Genomic DNA, 19,133 nt, shown 5'->3' with positions numbered 1-19,133 from the left:
ACATTATTGTTGATTATGGCGGCCGGTGATCCAAATAATCACATGAATCTTTACAATAAATGAAATAGCATCACTTGTATGAATCCACTTGTGGTTTCCCGTGACATCATGAACACCAACGTGCACATGCGAGGTATCGTTGTCGAGAAGACATCATGCTCTCATTTCACACCGTGACGTCAGAGAGAGGGCGGCAAAAGGAGCCGGGTGGGGCGGGTGCCAGACTATAAAGACTCACAGACGGGCTCCGGGCTGCATTCTGAGTGCGGGATGAACACACCACCTCCAATGGAAGTACAGAGACACGTCGCGCCCCAACAGACGAACAGCAGCAGTATGTGTGAACCGACGCAGAGGTCGAGCGAACCGCGGCGGAAGAGAACGGATGAGCGCAGTGCGCCCTCGGAGATGGCCAGGATCATCACCGACCCGGCCACGGGGAAGTGCTACTGCCGTGGGAAAGTTTTGGGAAAGGTAGCGCAAGCATGTAATATGAAGTCACATGTGTTTATTGGGAGAGAGGGGGGATTTACTTTGTAACCCAAAGACGCAGCATGTTAACAGTGTCTCTCCTCTTTCCAGGGAGGGTTTGCAAAATGCTACGAGATGACCGACCTCTCCACCAGCAAAGTTTACGCAGCCAAAATCATCCCGCATGCACGCGTCTCCAAGCCTCACCAGCGAGAGAAGGTAAGCGCGCACGGCTCCAGGTGCCTGTGTGCACTCCGGTGTGGTTGGGCAGCGGATTGGCACAGAATTACCTTGAATTACAATAGTGACCATTGTTTTTTTTCTTCTTTCCTCTTGCTAGATTGACCGAGAAATTGAGCTGCACCGAGCACTGCACCACAAGCACATTGTGCATTTTTATCACCATTTTGAAGACAAGGAGAACATCTACATCCTGTTGGAATACTGCAGTAGAAAAGTAAGTGCTGTACTTTCACATTTGTATGACTCCTGCATTGCACCTAAAGTCAACGAGGCAGCACTCCCTATAAAATACTTCTGTTTTAATTGCATTATACAGCAAATATACATGTTTCTCTGCCATTTTTTTTATTAGATTAAGGATAATTAACTTTTTGGAGGTTTTCTTCAGAAGAAAATATGTGTTTCTAGAATAATACAACTTAAGGAAACCTCGCTATAATAATTCCCCCTCTACATTTTGTCTTTTTGCAGTCATTGGCTCACATCCTGAAGGCTCGCAAAGTGCTCACTGAGCCAGAGGTGCGTTATTATCTGAGACAGATTGTCTCTGGACTGAAGTACCTGCATGAACAAGAGATCCTTCACAGAGATCTTAAACTAGGTAAGGACTCTTTACACAAGCGGTGACACGCTACAGTGCTGAGACTCTTTGTGCACAGTTGTAACGATGCATTATGTACAGGAAATATCTCACTTCGTCCTGTGGAAGCAGGGGATCTGTGCAGTATTCAGCCTTTGATCCTTGGTTGCATATCAAGTGCTCATCATCGCGTTCCCTTTTTACCCAACAGGTAACTTCTTTGTGAGCGAGTCAATGGAGCTGAAGGTCGGCGACTTTGGTCTGGCTGCCAAGTTGGAGCCGGCGGGAAACAGGAGGAAGACGATCTGTGGAACTCCCAACTACCTGTCCCCCGAGGTGCTCAACAAGCAGGGCCACGGCTGTGAATCAGACATCTGGGCTCTGGGCTGTGTAATGTGAGTAGGAAGAACTGTAATTTCACCATTAGGGTGCTTAAATGGTTTAGAAACGATCTACATTATTATGGAATGACAGTCTGATAATTGATAGCCACATTAGCATCAAATTCCGTCGACTTGTTCATTCATGTTTAGCCCACAGTCGCATGTCTGAGAGTCCTTTAGTGGAGGGAACGCGGCTCACTTTCGCCCTCCTTCCTGCTCCAGGTACACCATGCTGTTGGGCCGACCGCCGTTCGAAACCACCAATCTGAAGGAGACATACAGGTGTATCAGAGAGGCGCGTTACTCCCTGCCCTCCTCCCTGTCGCCGCAGTCAAAGCAGCTAATCACCAGCCTGCTGGCCAAGATCCCAGAGGACCGACCCAACCTGGACCACATTCTGAGGCACGACTTCTTCACGCAGGTTAGACCCTATTTTCATCTCGCTGCCTGTCTGTTGCGCTCTTGTCTGTCTCATTAAATGTCACTCTGTAGGAGTGTAACAGTGACCCCCTTCCCACCACTGACCCACTTTGGTTCTCCACAGGGCTTCAGCCCAGAGCGTCTGCCGGCGAGCTGTTGCCATTCAGCACCAGATTTCCACGTCTCAAGTCCCGCCAAGAGCTTCTTCAAGAAAGCTGCCGCTGCGCTCTTTGGGGGGAAGAGAGACAAGGTCAAATACTACGAGACTCTGAGTGAGTATTACATCAGCCACGGAGCGCTTTAAACGGCACTTTATCTTTCACTTTGCACAATTGTGATTGGTACAAGAGGCCCCATGTAATCTAATTCACAAGACTACATCCAGCACAATTCAAATTGGATTGCGCTGATGTCTGTTCATGTAGCTGCTGGTTAAGAGGTCATGCTCTGACATTTTGTGTGTGTGTGTGGTCATTGCTTTTATAGATAAACTAACCAAAGAGGAAGAGGAGATCTACAAACTGCAGCACGACCTGGAGAGAACCGTCATCAGCCAACAGCAGAGCAAAAAGATTTCTGAGGTAAGCGATTGAATGAATATTCAACACAAAACATGATATTTACAAGAGTGTAGGTGATGTTGCAGGCACATTACTCATACTGCCATTAAATAAACAGGGAGGGTTGAGATATCATGTTGAGGAGAATCCAATGAGTCATCGATGCAGCACTAAAACCAAGCACTTATTTTTCCATTTTTTGTTTTTTTTTAAAGCCGTCCACTTTGCGTCTGTGGGTGACGGCTTTAGTCATTGTAGGAAGAGCGCATCCAAACTATTCGACTCTAACCCATGTCGTCACCGTTTCTCGCCTTCAGAGTGGAAGTCTACTTCCGCCATCTGCCGAGAGCCCCGTTGTCCCGGCAACGGAGAGCCAGTCCCCGACGAGGCGAGACACCATCCGTCTCATCGTCAGGGGGAGTCTGGGGAGTTGCAGCAGCAGCAGCGAATGTAAGCTCACCAGCCTGGTTTTCACTCACACACACATGCATGCATACATGTTATAGAATACCCCTTTTATTTGTGTACAATAAAATACAGATTTGATGCAACAGCTGGAGTGCAATATCCTTAAGTGACCCCCTTTTTTTGTTGTTGTTCCTGAAGGCCTGGAAGACAGCACGACGGGGAGTGTGGCTGAGACCGTTGCAAGTGTGTTGAGGGGATGTCTGGAGAACATGCCTAAAGGTGAGTCATGATCTGTGCACAATGTGGATCAGATGACTCCACTAGAGCTTCTTTTTCCTTGCGCTTGACCTTGAAATACACATAATTTTCAACTAAATCTTGAATAAAGAAAAGTAACTTTATTGATTCTTGTTGTTCTGAGTTTGAACTCATGGTTGAATGCACTCATTGTAAGTGGCTTTGGATAAAAGCGTCAGCGTAATGTAATGTCCAAACAGAGAGACATGCGGATCAAAGGACTCAGAAAGAACATGTTGGCTCATGTTTAACTTCTTTAAAGATACACTCCCTGGTTTAGTTGCCGCACCCGCATTCGCTCCAAGCTCAAGGTTGTCGGTTTCTTTAAATCTTTCTTTGTATTTGTAATCAAATCCTCCTCCTCTGTGTTCTCGCCTTGCAGCCGACGACATTCCTCAGGGCTCAAACAGCTGCGGTCTTCAATGGGTGACTAAATGGGTGGACTACTCCAACAAGTACGGCTTTGGCTACCAATTGTCTGATTACACCGTGGGAGTTCTCTTCAACAACGGCACCCACATGAGCCTCCTGCCAGACCGAAAGTATGCACCCTTCTGTGCTTCCACCACACCACACCTTCAGTTTGACAGTTACTAGTCACCATATATATATATAATGGCCTGTTAAAGCACGCTATATGCTTAGAATGTCTTTGATAGAAAAGTGAGGATATCACATGAATCACCTTCAACTGTTTTCAAGCAAGAGGACTATTTTCAGTCTAGAATACCAACAGATTTTAAATGTCATGGAAATCCGCCTCTGTTCGCCCCATTTACGCGGCGTTTATCCAAGCGGTTGTGTAACTCTGTGTTTATCTCTTCAGGACCATCCATTACTATGCAGAGTTGGGTCAGCGCTCTATCTTCCCCACTTGCGAGGTTCCTGAACACTTTGTGAGCCAGGTGACTGTGCTCAAGTACTTTTCCCACTACATGGAGGAGAACCTCATGGATGTAAGTACATCTCTCTATTCACCCACTCCTCTTTCTGAAAACTCGATCTCTCTTGCTATTATGTGTTTTTCTCTTTCCTTCCCCTGAAGCATGAGAGATGGTATCTTTCTTGTCGCAGCCTGTCTAATCTCTCTGCGTTATTTTGTTGCTTTCTCAGGGCGGGGACCTGGGTAGCATGACGGATGCGCACATGCCCAGACTCTACTTGCTGCAGTGGCTCAAGTCCGACCGCGCCCTTATGATGCTCTTTAACGACGGCACTTTCCAGGTAAACACGCACCACGCTATGACAGGGAACAGAGCCGTTGCCGGGCATCGCTCAACGCAGCATGTTTTCGGTGCAATGCATTACACAGATCAGCATAGGAGTAGGGTTAAGAAATCAAATCCAACCAGACAACGTTAACTTGCAAGTCTTATGCTTCCAAATTGACTAATACAAATACTTTTTATTTATCTACATAGATCAACTTTTACCACGACCACACCAAGATCATCCTGTGCTGCCAGAGGGATGAGTACATGCTGACGTACATCAACGAGGACCGCGTCTCCAAAACCTTCAAACTCAGCTCCCTGCTGACGTCCGGATGCCCCACCGACCTGCGTGAGCGCATGGTGTACTCCCTCAACATGCTTCTGCAGAGGTGCAGCTAAACCTCCGATGATGCGCTTTCGGACGGCGTTACGCAAGAACAATCTGCTACGCATTGTGCTGCTGCAGTGCTGCAGCGGGACCAGAACTGTGTGGGAGGGACAAGTTTTGAGGATGGACCTGTGAAAAGTTAATTAACATTCCTTCACCGTTGCACCTTTATGACTCAGCAGAGGTGCAGGTGAAAAAGACAAAATAACACACAGAGACTGTGTGGAGTGGGAAATGAAATGTAGCACAATGACGGTAGACGGCAAAGGGCTGATTTGTATGTCGGTTGTTGGAGGAGAGGGAAGAGGGAGCCTGTTGGAGCGAGTATGTTGGTACGAATGTGAACCCCCAGCTGTTTGAGAGGAAAAAGAGGGATGTTTGGGAAACAAAGAGAAACGCTGGGCTGGCACCAGCGTAAACATGCCGTGTATTGTTGATGCTGTTTTATAGAGGCAATCCATTGACTGATGCTCTGAATGTAAGCAGAGCTAGACTGTGGACTATTGTAAATGATGTACAGTGTATGTTACAGCCAACAGAGTGTGGCTGTTTTTACATGTCTGTGTGTGTGAGTGAGTGAGTGAGTGGGTGGGTGGGATGTAATATCACACTAACTCTTAAAACTGTGATTTGTTCTCTTTAATGACGGATGGACTCGGCACATTGAGATGGCAACCAGTGGGATGATGAGAAGGAGAGAATTGCAAAAAAAAAACAGTACAAGGGATTTTTTGAGTGTCCCTTGAGAGCCATTAACGTCGTGGTGTAAAATGTCCTAAATAACTTATTGTGTGAAATAAAAAAAAAAGTGCAGTATTTATTTATTTAATAATAAAGAGCATTTTCTAAAATGATAAACTACTCCTGAGTACTTGTCTTTCTTATTGAGCGATTGTACCCATATTTTTTTTATAAAAGATGTTTTTAGGTGTATGTTTGTATCGTGAAATCAAACCACTCATATCTGCGGGCTGGACCAAGTCAAAGCAAGTATTTTTTTATTCTAACTTTAACAGAAAAAAGGGCTCGGGGTGGGAATCACCAGAGGTCACGATTCTTAAGTCCCGATGCAATACTATCACGATACTGCGATACATTGAGTATTGCGATATATTGCGATTATTCGCTTTTTTCATGCGCAAATTGTCCCCCAAAGGAGAGCTTTGTCAACAAAAAATAAATTGTTTTTTACTATTCTAGGACCAAAAAAGTTTAGAATTAATTAAATAAAAGATCGATACTTGGCTTCCGTGTATCGATACAATATCGCAACGCAAAATATCGCGATACTATGCTGTATCGATTTTTTTCCCCCACCTCTAAAAAGGGCACACACACACACACACACACACACACACACACACAGACACAGACACAGACACACACACTCACACAGACACTTGGTCGAGAACATGTTTACAGTGAACTTCTTTATATTCAAGTTTCAGGCCTCTGCGTTTGCTGAGCTTTCCTCCGCAGTGACAAATACAGGATGGCGAAGAAGACCTGATTGTGCAACGTGCCTGACCTTGTCTTACACAAACGGGCGCTGCGCCGCATACAAACAAGGGCACTGATCTACAGATGAGCCCGCTGGGAGGTCCAGAAACCCAGGAGGACAGACGGCCTAATGCCTCTCCTTCCGGCATGCGGCCGGAAGGAGAGGCGGACTAATGCGATGACTGAACGGGTGTCGTACCGTGTCAGCGATTGCATCAGAGCTCTTGAGGCTACGCTCATTCTTCGACATCCTTTCACATTCACTGACTGTATCCATGGAAACAAGCAACCGCTGACCAAGTTGGGGAGAGTCGGAAATCAATGCGAGGCGGCACGCTTTCTCCTCGCTGGAAGTCGGAGCTTTTGTTCCGACATACTTTTGCAAAATTTGCAACTGGTGTCTTCTGCTACCGATGAGCTTTTCTTCCGCACGTGATCCGGCTGTCTGTCTGTTGAACACCTCGTTCTGTGATTACAGAAGTTGAACGTGGATGTTTGAGACATCCCTTTGGATGTTCGCTCAGAATATCTGTGCTTTTCAGAGTTCAATAATGAATGCCTCATGCATAAACACACCCACACTGACGGAAGCACAACAGGAAGTAGCCTCGAAGAAGAAAGAGCAGAAATAATTTTCATGACGACACAGGTCTGTGTGTGTGTGTGTGCGTGTGTGTGTGTGTTTTGCCCCTGGAATGGATGCTTCAGTCAGACATAAATAGATTTTGTTGATGGCGTGATGTTTTTCTGGCCTCAGGGAGCATTTTGTTTACCCCTGGTCCTAACAACTCCATCAGATGGATGCAAAGGGATGAACCAAATTAATAACAGACTGTTGTGTCCTTCCACGCAAGCGAGAGGAAACGTGACAGCTTCTCTTCAGGCTATGTGAGGGAAACCGTTTCCAGTCCAACGTAGATTCAGGTCTAGTCAGGATCTCTCCTGCGAGTCGGTATTTGTTAGCTGATCAGCTCCATTGGCCTCATGGGAACTTGGGTCTCGTGGGTCTGATTAGCGTTGATAAGCTAATTAGAAAACCCTGCAGAGTTCAAAAAGCTAATAGTGCGAGTTCACTTGATGTTCTTAGTGTCACTGTCATGTTATAACGCTGCCCGTTTTCAGTATCGCTCACGAAAAGCTGCTGCTCCTCGGTAATGTCGGGTTGACAGACGGAACGGTCTTGTGCATGTGGACGGGCTCAGCTCTGGAATGAGTCTAAGCTGGAGTGCTAAAGGGTATCTTAATACCTCAGCTTCTATCAAAAAGTTCTCTGCGGGCTAAGGAGTGAGTCAGTCTGGTGCTAAAAGTGATAGTAGGCACATTCTGCCTGATTTTTGCACACACTGTGAGGCACTTGAGGGATTAGAAGGCCTTTGCATATCAAATGTCAGCACTCCTCCTACTATGTGGACAAAAACAGATGTACTCTAGGAGGAGCTGGGGTGGCTGCAGCTTCGCCCATTCTCTGCTGTAGCCTACAGTATCGACTGGAGAGATGAGCAATGCACGAGCAGTCAAACTAATGTTGCCAGTGCCAAATTAGTCAGATAAAATCTTGCTGAGAAAGAAAAGTATCCAGTGTGTGTTCAAGCATGTGTGTTTGCTCCTCAACGCATTTCCGTTCTGTGCATGAGTCACCATGTTTAATGTGGCGCGTGGACGAGTACGCTCAGGAGTGTTCTATTCATGTCAGATTTCTGTAATTTCCTACAATCAGCACTCTTAAAAAAAAAAGGAAAATGCTTTTGTATAACTCCAATATTTCTTCTTTCTTTTTACATTTTATTCATAAATCAAAATGTACTGGCAAGTCTGTAGTCAACTCTGCAGAAAAGAAGAAATAAAGCAAGAAAGGTGACCTCTTAGCATTTGTTCCCCACCACTTTAATTTATATTTTTCATAGCATTTTGTAGCATATATTGTCTCACATGTTTCACATCCATCCATAACATCCTGTGTAAGCAGGGACAGTCTGTGTCGAGCCTGTTCTGATTCATTTCTGAGCATCACATGAGCCAAACTATGAGTGTTATTGCAATAAATTGTTTGAACCCCAATGCAAGGATCGTGACTAAAGTACCCAAATGCAAGCAATGTATAAAATGTGCATACGGCTTTATGTGCCTTTTTAACATGTAATGCAGGCTTTCCTCATCCAGACATTAATCACACGCGTCAGACTAACTTAGCCGGAGTGACCCGGGATGAACCGTTGCACACAGCCTTCGTCACATCGCCTTCATCACATCGCTGCTGGATTGTAGCAAAAGCTGTCACGTGCATCACCGTCTGATCTTCGTCATAACAGATTGCGCTGCGTCTCCTTCTACTGCAACAGCAACCTCCGGACTGTGATGTAAGCAGTGAATGTGACTTCCTTGAAGTGGGGTAACGATCAGCTGACTTCTGTAATAAACACATCACATGGTTGTGTGTGGGCAGACCAAGACGCAAGAGGGGGAAATGAGGAGAACTCAGCATGAGCTGCCACAGCGATGAAAAATCCAACGCATCAAGCTTTTCCAGCCATTTCTCAAATAAATAACAGCTATTCATAGTTTTCCAAATTTAATGATTTCATGCAGACCTCCAGCACTTGTGCCCAAAGACAATAACTGGTGTGATAATGAAACAGGCCACAGCATCTCATGATCTGATTGGTCTAAAATCTTAAAAATCTTGTATGGACATACTTTGGGCAAGTATCTGACATTTTTGGATCACACAAATATAATTGTATCAATAGTCAAAGTCCGGATCTTTGAGAAATGAGGAAATATGTCAACATTGTTTTCATTTAATGACTTTTTTTTAAAAAACTGCATGTACATATCTTTGATATTTTACTTGCTGTGAGTTCAATTGCCAAACATTCAATTGTGATCTTCTTAGTTTGTGAAGCCATTTTCTTATCATACTGTACTAGTCTTTGGGCACGTGGAACTGCTGTGTTTTTCCTAATATATAATGGAGTATAGATCCATGTGCCCAAAGACAAGATGAAGTATGATAAGAGGAACTCTTGCTAATGCTCTATTGCTTCAGGTTTGTGCTGAGGCAAGCTGAGAAAAACACATCCACAAAAGTCAATTAAACATTTCAGTCGCAGGCACAAACGGGACATTGATAAGGGCTGCTCAGGCAGTCCGGTATTCAGGCCAGATCTGCCTCTCAGTAATATAATAATCACAGCTCAATAAAAAAAAATAGTTCATTAATTCATATTTTAATACGGTAACAGAAGCAACTGCAAAACCTGTCCCCTGGAGTTTTAACTTTTCGGTAGCAAGTCCTGTGGGAACCAAACTAAAAGTCCTGCAGCATCAATCCTGTCATTATAGCATAGCTCTACAGATGCTCATTGAAATGCACTGTGTTGGGAGATAATTGCTGTTTAAGCTCTTATAAAGTAGACGTTGCATTCCATCCATACCAGCAAATGAAAGGTTGCTCGAGACCTTCTGAAGTTCTCATACTTGAATTCCTCTTTGCAAGGTTTAACTTGTCTGAGAATTATTTGCTTGCCAAGGACAGAGTCATGTTTTATGTGCCCCAATTGTTTCAAAAGCCGCCTGTCTGTTTTTTTATCTATCTAAAAAACCTAAACCAAAAAGTTCCTGTTGGAGCCATCAGCAAAACACCAACTGGCCTTTAAAAGGCACATGGTTCAAGAGCTATTTAAGCTGAGCAGTGTTGGTGTCACTCAATGTGGGAAGCGAGGCATTTAGCAAAGATCCGTGAAGTGTGGCAAGTGTTTAAATACAGCCTTGCCTTGTGGAGGGAGGAAACTCCAGAGGCTTCAAAGCGGCGTTTCAATCCAGTGACTCATTTAGGAGCTAGAAGGACAAAGCAAATCCTACACACACACACACACACACACACACACACACACATGCAGACAAAATCTCCTTTTGAATTCAGGTGGGGTTTTGATGCCTCAATAAGTTAATAGCTGAATGTTAATTATCTTTTCTCTATCCACATGCTGGAGCTTTACATTATATCCTCACAGCTAGATGCAACATTAGATGTTATGTAACAACAATGCAATATGAACATTGTGTACTTACACATATTTGTGAGATTTGTGTTGATACAAGGTTATGACTCAATTCCATGTTACGGCTTCCACGATGTTTCAACATGTCCGCACACTTCAGACCCAATAAAACTGCAAACTATCTGTTATCCAATTTCAGTAGCTCCAACTGTGACGCTCCACAGCAGCTCTTGTTCTTTGGTGCTGGTGGGTTTTGTTCAATTATCACCACAAACTCCTTATTTAGAAGTTTGGACTAATATGAAGCTTGTTCTGTTCAGAGATATGTAACTTAGTGGTGTATGACACAAACTGTGCACCTTTGGCATTTCCCCGAGCCCAAAGTTTCAAAGCCTTGGTCCGGTAAATGCCAAAGGTAATGTTAAATTGCCGTCCTCCCAGCATGCACAGGAAAGATGCAGGGGCGAACAAATGCACTGTGGTGCCGGATGGAGGAGGATCGGCTTCATGACGTCAACTGGGGGAAGATGAAGCCACAAACTTTGATGAGGCTTCAGAGTGCTGGCATTTCAGGACACACAAACATTTTCAAAGCTGAAGAGGAAAAAAAGACCCATGTCATTGTGATTTCTTTTTTTTTTTTTATTCGATGAGAACCAATTGATGTTCAACTAAACCTTTTGTGTGGCAGACAAACAAGCCTTCTCTGTGACGCAACCATCCAACCCTAGGCCTACAGAGGGACCATGAACTGGTATCTATTCACAAGTTCTTACATGCAGGGTATCAGCTGAATGTTTACAGCGAAAGCAAGGAAAAACGACTCATTACGCAGCTGCCGCCGCTTTGAGAACGACTGAATGAAATATCCTCTCATTTGCAGACAGCCTGATCAACATTGTTGCTGCCCTCTGTGTGTGTCTAGTTGCTCTCATTCATAAAAAAAAAACAACTCTCTTCCTGCTCCAGCGTGGAGAAAAAAAAAGACGGTAAAATGCCACGACAAAGAGGAGACGGGAGAGTCTGCCACGAGGTTGGCGTCGTAGGGCCGTGTTCCCGGGGATCCGTCTGACAGCCCCATCAAAGAGCCAACCAGTGCGTCGTCTCTGATAATAGATCGTCAGTCTCCATTTGCTCCACCATTGAGCTGAGTGGGAGACACACTACTGTTTCCAAGGCAACTGACATTCTCATCATCGCCCGCGCGGTTAACATCCAGCTGCAATTTGTTGGCGCTGATGCGCGGCGTGCGCACCCCCTTGGTTAAGCGGCGTGATCATATATCTTCATGGGATTGGTCGGTCACGTTGTGCCACCACATGGTGTATTTAATTCAATACTGGATGGCCCTCCTTCTGACAGGTGTGCACCATTTGAATTATTCAACAGGTGTCGGTGCAAAATGTTTGCCAGCAGGCATGAAAACAACATTTCCAAATCTCGACTCTGGTATTCGCCGCTTTTGTCTCCTCGATTCTCATTTTTTTGGGACGTTGTGCTAAACATACAGGCGGCTGCTCACCTTTAAATGCTTTCTATTGAGGAGTAAATTGTTCTCACCTCTTGCTTTGTCTTAGTTTTGCTTTCTTAAGTCTATCTGCTGCATTGTTTCCATTTCATTTGGCCTCGGCTTTACGCTCCCTTCACTGTAACTCCCTCAGATACTCACAGGAAGTGCCCACCCAGATAACACCTTTGAAAAAACATGTGGCTTTCCGAACGCAACTATTATATTCACGTCCTTTTATTTAAACATAAAGATTAAAGATTGAAGTTTTTCTTTTTCTAAGAGAGGATCAATTATGCTAGGAGGTGTATAAGAGATGAAAGAGTGCTACTGGTTGTTATAGGGATGCTGGGCTGCAGCAGCTGCCTTGGCACTAATGAGCGATGTAGAATGAGTGACGTCCGCCTGCTGTATAAACTACATGCATTCATGAAAAAACCTTCAACTAGCCAAATGTGACACAATAACTGTTGACGAACTGTCATGTCATTTACTGTTAACCATTGGGTATAGACAATAGCTGTTGTCACTGTTTGTATTCCTTTCAGGGGGAAGTGAACAGGAACACATCCTACAGGATATCCTCTGTTTGGCCTGGCAGACGAAATGGGAGCCGTGAACCAGATGAGATTAAGGATTAAGAAAGGAGCAGGAGGAGGTGGACTAAACACCCTCTAAGATCCTAAATGGTATGATAGGAATGTTAGGTTTTTACTCAAAATGGGTGTATAAGAAGCAGCCCTGTGAATCCTGAAAGTTAAAAATGGCCTGTGAGTCAATTTAAGGACAACAGACACAGCAGATAATTTATTAATGCACTGACAAATAATGTATGCAGCAACGCGTAGGTGGCATTGCTGGTGTTATGGGTGATGTCATACTGCTGATGTCATGCTGTTTGGTTACCTCAAGAGTCTCAAGATAAATCTAAGAGTTTAAAAGACAATTAATAGATAAAGGAGGAAAATAAAGATTTATTTTCCCTGACAGGTAAATTAGGTTTTGCAGCCATTGTAACTAATGCAGTCACACGTGATTAAGACAGCAACACAAATTGTGTTTTTCTTGGAAAACAAACTTCAGACTGCTAAAAACAGCATTAACGGTACTTGTCCAAACATTATGACTTTTGTTTTCATATTGCCGAGTCTATTTTGACATGATGACCTGCCGTGTGCCTTCCAGATGAGTTTACCTTCCGTGCCGAGGAGCAGGTGTTGTCGTGCATGTGAAGCTTTGCGGAGCTTCACCTGTGCTTTTACCCTGCAGCAGGAACACAGACAAACAGCTTACTCACCACCGCTTCACACAGAGATGTGACGATTGTCAGTAATTGTACGTTTTGTCTGCACATCTGTGTGTCAACTAAAAGCTCACCTGGAGACCATAGAAAGGCTTGACTAACACCGTTTAAGTGTAGATGCTCTGCAACGTGCTTTGGCTTTGCACACACAGCAATGAATCAGTGGATTTAAACCTCAGCCTTGTCACTGTGGGGATTTTCCCTCTTTTTGTTTATAGTCTTTTTACAAACAAAAGACTATAAACTGTACATGTGAGTGCAAATGCCCTGCAATGGGCTGCTGACTTTCCTTATTAGGGCTGTCACACTGTCAGACGTTTGCAACACGTTATAATGGCCGACATGATAATGAAATCTTTAAATACCTTGATTATCGTTAATACAGGTATGTCACCACACCCCTATTTCATATGAAGTTGTGGAACATAATAAAGTACATTTCCTCAATAGCTGTGATTACGCGCTTGTATTTGGATATTTCTTCTGACTTTATTCGTTCAGGAACGTATTTAACTTTTTATTTATTTGACAGCTGTAGTCAAAAGTACTTCAGTATAAGGAGCTACATTTGAATACATTTTGCTGATCATCATTTTGCTGATCATGTACTTGTGTCCTAAACTTGAAATTGAACAATACAGTACATGTTTCAAGGCATAACTGTGACCTGCAAGGATTGTATTTATAGTGTGGTATTGTTCCTGAGTGTGTGTATAATTACTACTGTGTATCCACAGGAATGACAGCGTTGAGAGAGGTGAGGATCTAGAGAACTGGGTGTGTTGAGAGATATGTTTCAGAGAGATAACTCACTTCTGTCTCCCTTCATTTAACACACATGCTTTGGTGGGCCCACCATCATGGCCCCCGAGCAGGAATACACAACTGTAGAAAACAGAAGAAAGGAGTGTTTGCATGAACAATTCCCGCCCTCCCTCAGCTAACAATGATTAGACTTGACTGTCCTTCACATTCAAAAACACCTTCTGCTTTGGAAACACAGACTGTACAACATGTGGACGTCGTCTTCGTGACATCACTGCCAATTTTAAGCCTTGAGTCTGACATTTGGCCATCGCCATCTTGTTTTTATGGACGTCGCCATCTTGGCTTTTTTTGCAAACAGTAACACCAGATGGTGGAGCTAAATAAACGCTGAATGAGATAACCGAAAAGGTTGAAAAGCACTGAAAACACGGCATGAAAAGGGTTAAAGCTGTAAAATGAAATAACAGAAATGAACATCATTATGCATTGTACAACACTTGAAAACTAGTGAGTGAGAGCATAAACTAGTTTTACAATTTCCCGAGGTGTAATTAATCAAGTCCGGTCATTTTCCCACAGCTGTTGCCCTCTTGACTCTTGAAATGGGCAAATTGGATCATCATTGCCAGCCGAAAGTGGACAAACAAAGAACTGCTATTGTTGGCACACCCGCGTTGGCTTAATTTCTCATTTGATACAACATCAAGTCCACAAGCTTTTGCAACAGTATACTAACAAGTCACGACAAGACCAGTCCAACCCTTAAACCTCCCATATTAAGAATGAGGAAGATACTTTATCAAGTTGGGCAATCCCAGTGCCTGGCACTATTTCTGCAATCTCCAGGCAGAAGAAGCCTTGTTCATTGTTTCTTGTGTTTTTTAATGTGAGGATCTATTGTTCAAAATCACAGGAAGGTATTGATACTCATAAACCGTGAGAGATGCACGAGTGCCTGAAGCCGCTTATGGCTGCCATGTCCCTTGAGAGATGGGGGAGTAGATAAGTAGCAGCCAAATGCATTCGTCTCAACATCCAGAGATCTCCAATGGGAATACATATGCACACAAGCACCGCACACACATGTATGCAAAGGCTTTCCACACTCTCCAGAAGTATATTCAGCACTTTTCAGCGGCAGGAGCCACTTTTAAAATGCACCGTAATTATCCTCCTGTTATTTTTGTCGCTGTCACTGAAATTCAAGGACAATGCCAAGAATAGAGAGTAATTCAAGTCAAGGATCCTCAGTGGTGTTATCTCTGATTCAACACCTGGGAATGAAGGCTGCCACAGGGAATACTTCCATGCAGTTCGTTAATTAAAAGCTTCTGTCGGGTATTTTTTTCTTATCGTTCTTTCCCTTTACTATGTTTTGAGTTTGCCTTCATTCACTTGACTCACTTGACAGTTTGATGGCGCGATCTGATACCAACAGATGATGTCATTACTCGCCCAGTCATGGGACACACACAAAATCAGATTACGTCGACGCGTACACTCATAGGAGGGAGACTATTTTCCAGCTGGCATTAAAATTCAAACTCGAAACTGTAGGCTTGAAACTGTAGGCGTCTGACTGTGTCTATCACTCTCTCTCCTTCGTCGTTCCTCAAAATAAATGAACCCCCCCCCCCCTCTGACGCATTGGCTAGACAACGTTATACGACTATGTCTGACTGAGCATCAGTGTTTGTGTCACAGCCTCCTCGGCTAGAGATACTTTACTGCCAGAGGCCTGAGGGGATTGTCTTTTAAAATACACTGGGCTTTTACTTCTCAAAGATTACGTAACACCGAGGAGACATGTTTCATTTAGTATGTTTTACTGTATGTTACAAGCCAGCATTTGAGTCTCTCTGACAAAAAGTGACATGGACAGTACCTCAGCACATTTACAGTTACTGTGCATGATTGATTGAAAGTCTACATGGGTTCCATCACAACAGGCAGTAGGGACAAACTTAAAGATGTAGCGTGCCAATTAGACGATTAGCATGTCTATGGTGGTATAAATGTGTGCATATCTGTTCATGATTATGTTTCTTTAAGGACAGGAGAGAAGAAAACATAAAGATCTACATGAGTCCAGGCAAGCTCGAACCAGAATGACTGGGCTTTGTCTCTTTTCTGGTTAATTATAGTGAAGCTATACCGGGGAAGGCGGTTGTTTATTTATAATCAGTACACCACCAGCACAGAGCCGTACATCTAATTTATTTTGGGTTTGGACTTTAGGGCTCATCTTGCTGATGTTATTCCACTAGACTAGAATATACGCAGGCATTTCATGCAATTAATTGTGTAGCCTCAGTAGGTTCTTTAATTCAACAGTAGTGTCATCATTTTGCATTTTTACACAAATCCCAATTAATCGATTATCAAAATAGTTCGTGATTCATTTAATACTTGACGACGAGTCGATTATTCGCCGCAGCTCTCGTGCAGTCATTTCTCCCACAGGTGTTGTGAGTGTGAAGAGGAAACAAATACAATTTCAGCCAGCGGAGGGGTTGAGTTCAGCGTAGTGGGTTGTTAACTGTGAGCAGAAACAAAGAAAGTGTGACTGCTGTGAAATTACGTGACGAAAAAGGTCTGGTGGGGGGTTGTCGCGACAGGGGAATGACACTGAGGTGACGCAGGAGCCTCGCAGCAGAACCCGTGGGTTCAGTCTATTAGCAATCAACTGTCGAGCTCCGGGGGGGTTAAGCTGCGTTGCCAATTAAGGCAAAGCCTGTTCATGGTGGTGTGTTTGTGTTCGTGCATGTGTCTCTCTGTTCGTGGTCATGTTTCTCTCAGGGCAGGTGAGAAAAGCACATGGCGCCCCATGAGACCAAGCCCAGCTCTTTCCACGATAGTCAGTGTTCAGTGAATTAAAGTGCAACATTACGAAGAAAAGATTGTCATGGTGTTGTGATTCCTACGAATTACGCTGCACTTTCACCACTGAGGGCCAGTGCTGATAGGTAAATACAACCAAATAACACGAGAGCCATTTGTTTGCCAAATTTCCACTGTAGTGAGGCGCATTACCTTATGTGTATTAACCGGGGATGTTTAGAGGGTTCTTTTTGTTTCCTGAAATAGACAAAAAAAAAAGTTCATCTCCGAGCAGCTTTGTGAAAGGAGAAAGACAGCACATTGTTCCGCTGTGGAACTACTATTAAACTCTTCTTCCCAACTTCAAAAGCTTTTTCTCGTGTTCATGCTGAATCGTTTTAGCTGCGCAGGTACGGGACGCGTCGACTGCTGAGACCGATAAGCACATTTGCTGCATTGCTGTCTCAAGCGTTCCTGGCAAAATTGAAACACCGTGACCAATGTGACTCTGCTGCGAGATGAGTGGCATGCCCAAATGGAAGGGTTCCTCACTGATCTTTCTCATCTTTAAAGCATTGATTTAAGATTTGATAACTGAAGTAAGTCTTAATTGACAATTTTCCATTCAATGTATTACGATATCAAAAACCGTCCTACTACTTAATCAACAATATCCATCCAACTGGATTGTTGGTGGTTCAAAACAGCCTGTGCAGCTGCAGGTGGGTGAGTGCGTAAGTGCTCACACCTTTCCTTCCAGCAGGAAAGAATTGGTTGTCTAAGCACAAGGCTTCCTGCAGCCAAATTTAACCCAATAGTTATTTTCTTTCCAGACTGTTTCCTCAGTTAATGAGCCACACTGCTAGCTTCTTACAATGGAAGTGTGCCGCTGCAGTGATCTCACTTTGCGTCATGCTCAGTAAAACTGTTTTGTTCGGGGGATTTTTCAATTTCACTTTCCTTTCATAAACTAACTTTTAAACTTGGTTCAAATAAGTTTTTATTTTTAATTAACAGCTCACACACTCCATGCCTCACTGGCTCATTGGCTCACTCGCCCTCGCTCTCTATCTCTCTTTCACACGCAGTGTTTACCCTCCACCAGTGGGTGGAGCGGATTTTGCAACGCTTCCTGCACAACAGGAAGCAGGGAGCAGGGCAAGAGAGATGGGAAGGGCTCAGAGGAGTTGATGGATGAGCTCGTTTTACCCCATTGTCTCTGCTTTCCTCGACAGGTGCACTTGAGCCCTTCGTAAGATAACAAAAACTGTTTGTTTTCCCAAAAGATTAGACATATTTTGGTTTTGTGGATTCAATTTACAGCAGCTAACTACGTAAAATTGTGTATCTGGGAATTTCTCTGCAACAAAACTGCAATGTTCCGATTAAACATTCATGGTAAAGGAACATGAAACGGTGCTAACAGAACTGGTACCACTGCTAATATATTTGTAGTTATTACTATAATTTCCTCACTTTTTCTTGTAAAAGCAAGACATGCTGAGAATTGCAAAAAACATTTCTTAAATAACTATCACCTGCCAGAAGGTCACAAATAAATTGTTTTCTATAAGGAAGCAGTTGTTATTATCCTTTTCTGGTCCGTGGAATAATCCGTGAGATAAATATTACCCAGTATAGTAAGTAAGCGTGTTTATTTATGTCACTCCTTTCAAGAGCGGATGTCTCAAAGTGCTTCACAACAAGAAAAAACATAAAATGTACAGAATTTTAAATGAAAATAAAAGATACTGCGCTTTTAAGGTTGTAGCATAAATGCTGTCTGTACTTAAAGGCAAGGCAAGGCTATTTGTAGCACATTTCAACAACAAAGCACTTCAAAGTGCATCACATAAAACCATTAAAAGCATCATAACATATTGCAAAAATATATATATTTTTTACTATAAATATGCATTAAAGATGCACTCACATTGACAACGTACATACTATATAATGGGGTTGCATTTTAAACCACTTGTGCAGTGCAAAGTATATATGTCCATTTGATGACGCAGTTGTAGTCACTGTCCGATTTATTTTATATTTAATTCTTAAACGTTAGTATTTTGGGCGTTGTACTACCTGTTGTGTTGTGAGCGCTTGTAATGTTGCAGGAACTGCATTGGAATATTTGGATTTCAGAAGATGAATGGTTAACAAGTTTAATGCGGTTGAGAAAGTAAAAGAGAGCGAGAGAGAGAGAGAGAGAGAAAGCGAGAGGTCTCCATCTCTAGAGGCCGTGTCATTGCTTTGTGCTCTACCAAATA

At 43.5% G+C, this 19,133-nt stretch overlaps 1 protein-coding gene across 1 annotated transcript; it reads left to right on the top strand.

Moving 5' to 3' along the window:
* Window positions 1-273: 273 nt before the first annotated feature.
* plk2b (polo-like kinase 2b (Drosophila)) lies at window positions 274-5,807 on the top strand. The gene is made up of 14 exons (XM_068566684.1): window positions 274-474; window positions 583-690; window positions 812-928; window positions 1,186-1,315; window positions 1,506-1,689; window positions 1,900-2,098; window positions 2,222-2,369; window positions 2,584-2,678; window positions 2,975-3,107; window positions 3,264-3,344; window positions 3,745-3,904; window positions 4,189-4,318; window positions 4,476-4,586; window positions 4,784-5,807. Exons 1-14 carry the CDS (start codon window positions 289-291, stop codon window positions 4,973-4,975), a joined length of 1,974 nt encoding a protein of 657 aa, XP_068422785.1. The 5' UTR covers window positions 274-288; the 3' UTR covers window positions 4,976-5,807.
* The last annotated feature ends 13,326 nt before the right edge of the window (window positions 5,808-19,133 follow it).

This window comes from Clinocottus analis, unplaced genomic scaffold (assembly GCF_023055335.1).
Source record: "Clinocottus analis isolate CAN_PGR_092001 unplaced genomic scaffold, fCliAna1.0.p SCAF_7, whole genome shotgun sequence".
In the NCBI taxonomy this organism is placed as follows: domain Eukaryota; kingdom Metazoa; phylum Chordata; class Actinopteri; order Perciformes; family Cottidae; genus Clinocottus; species Clinocottus analis.
This window is presented reverse-complemented; position numbering and strand designations above follow the sequence as displayed.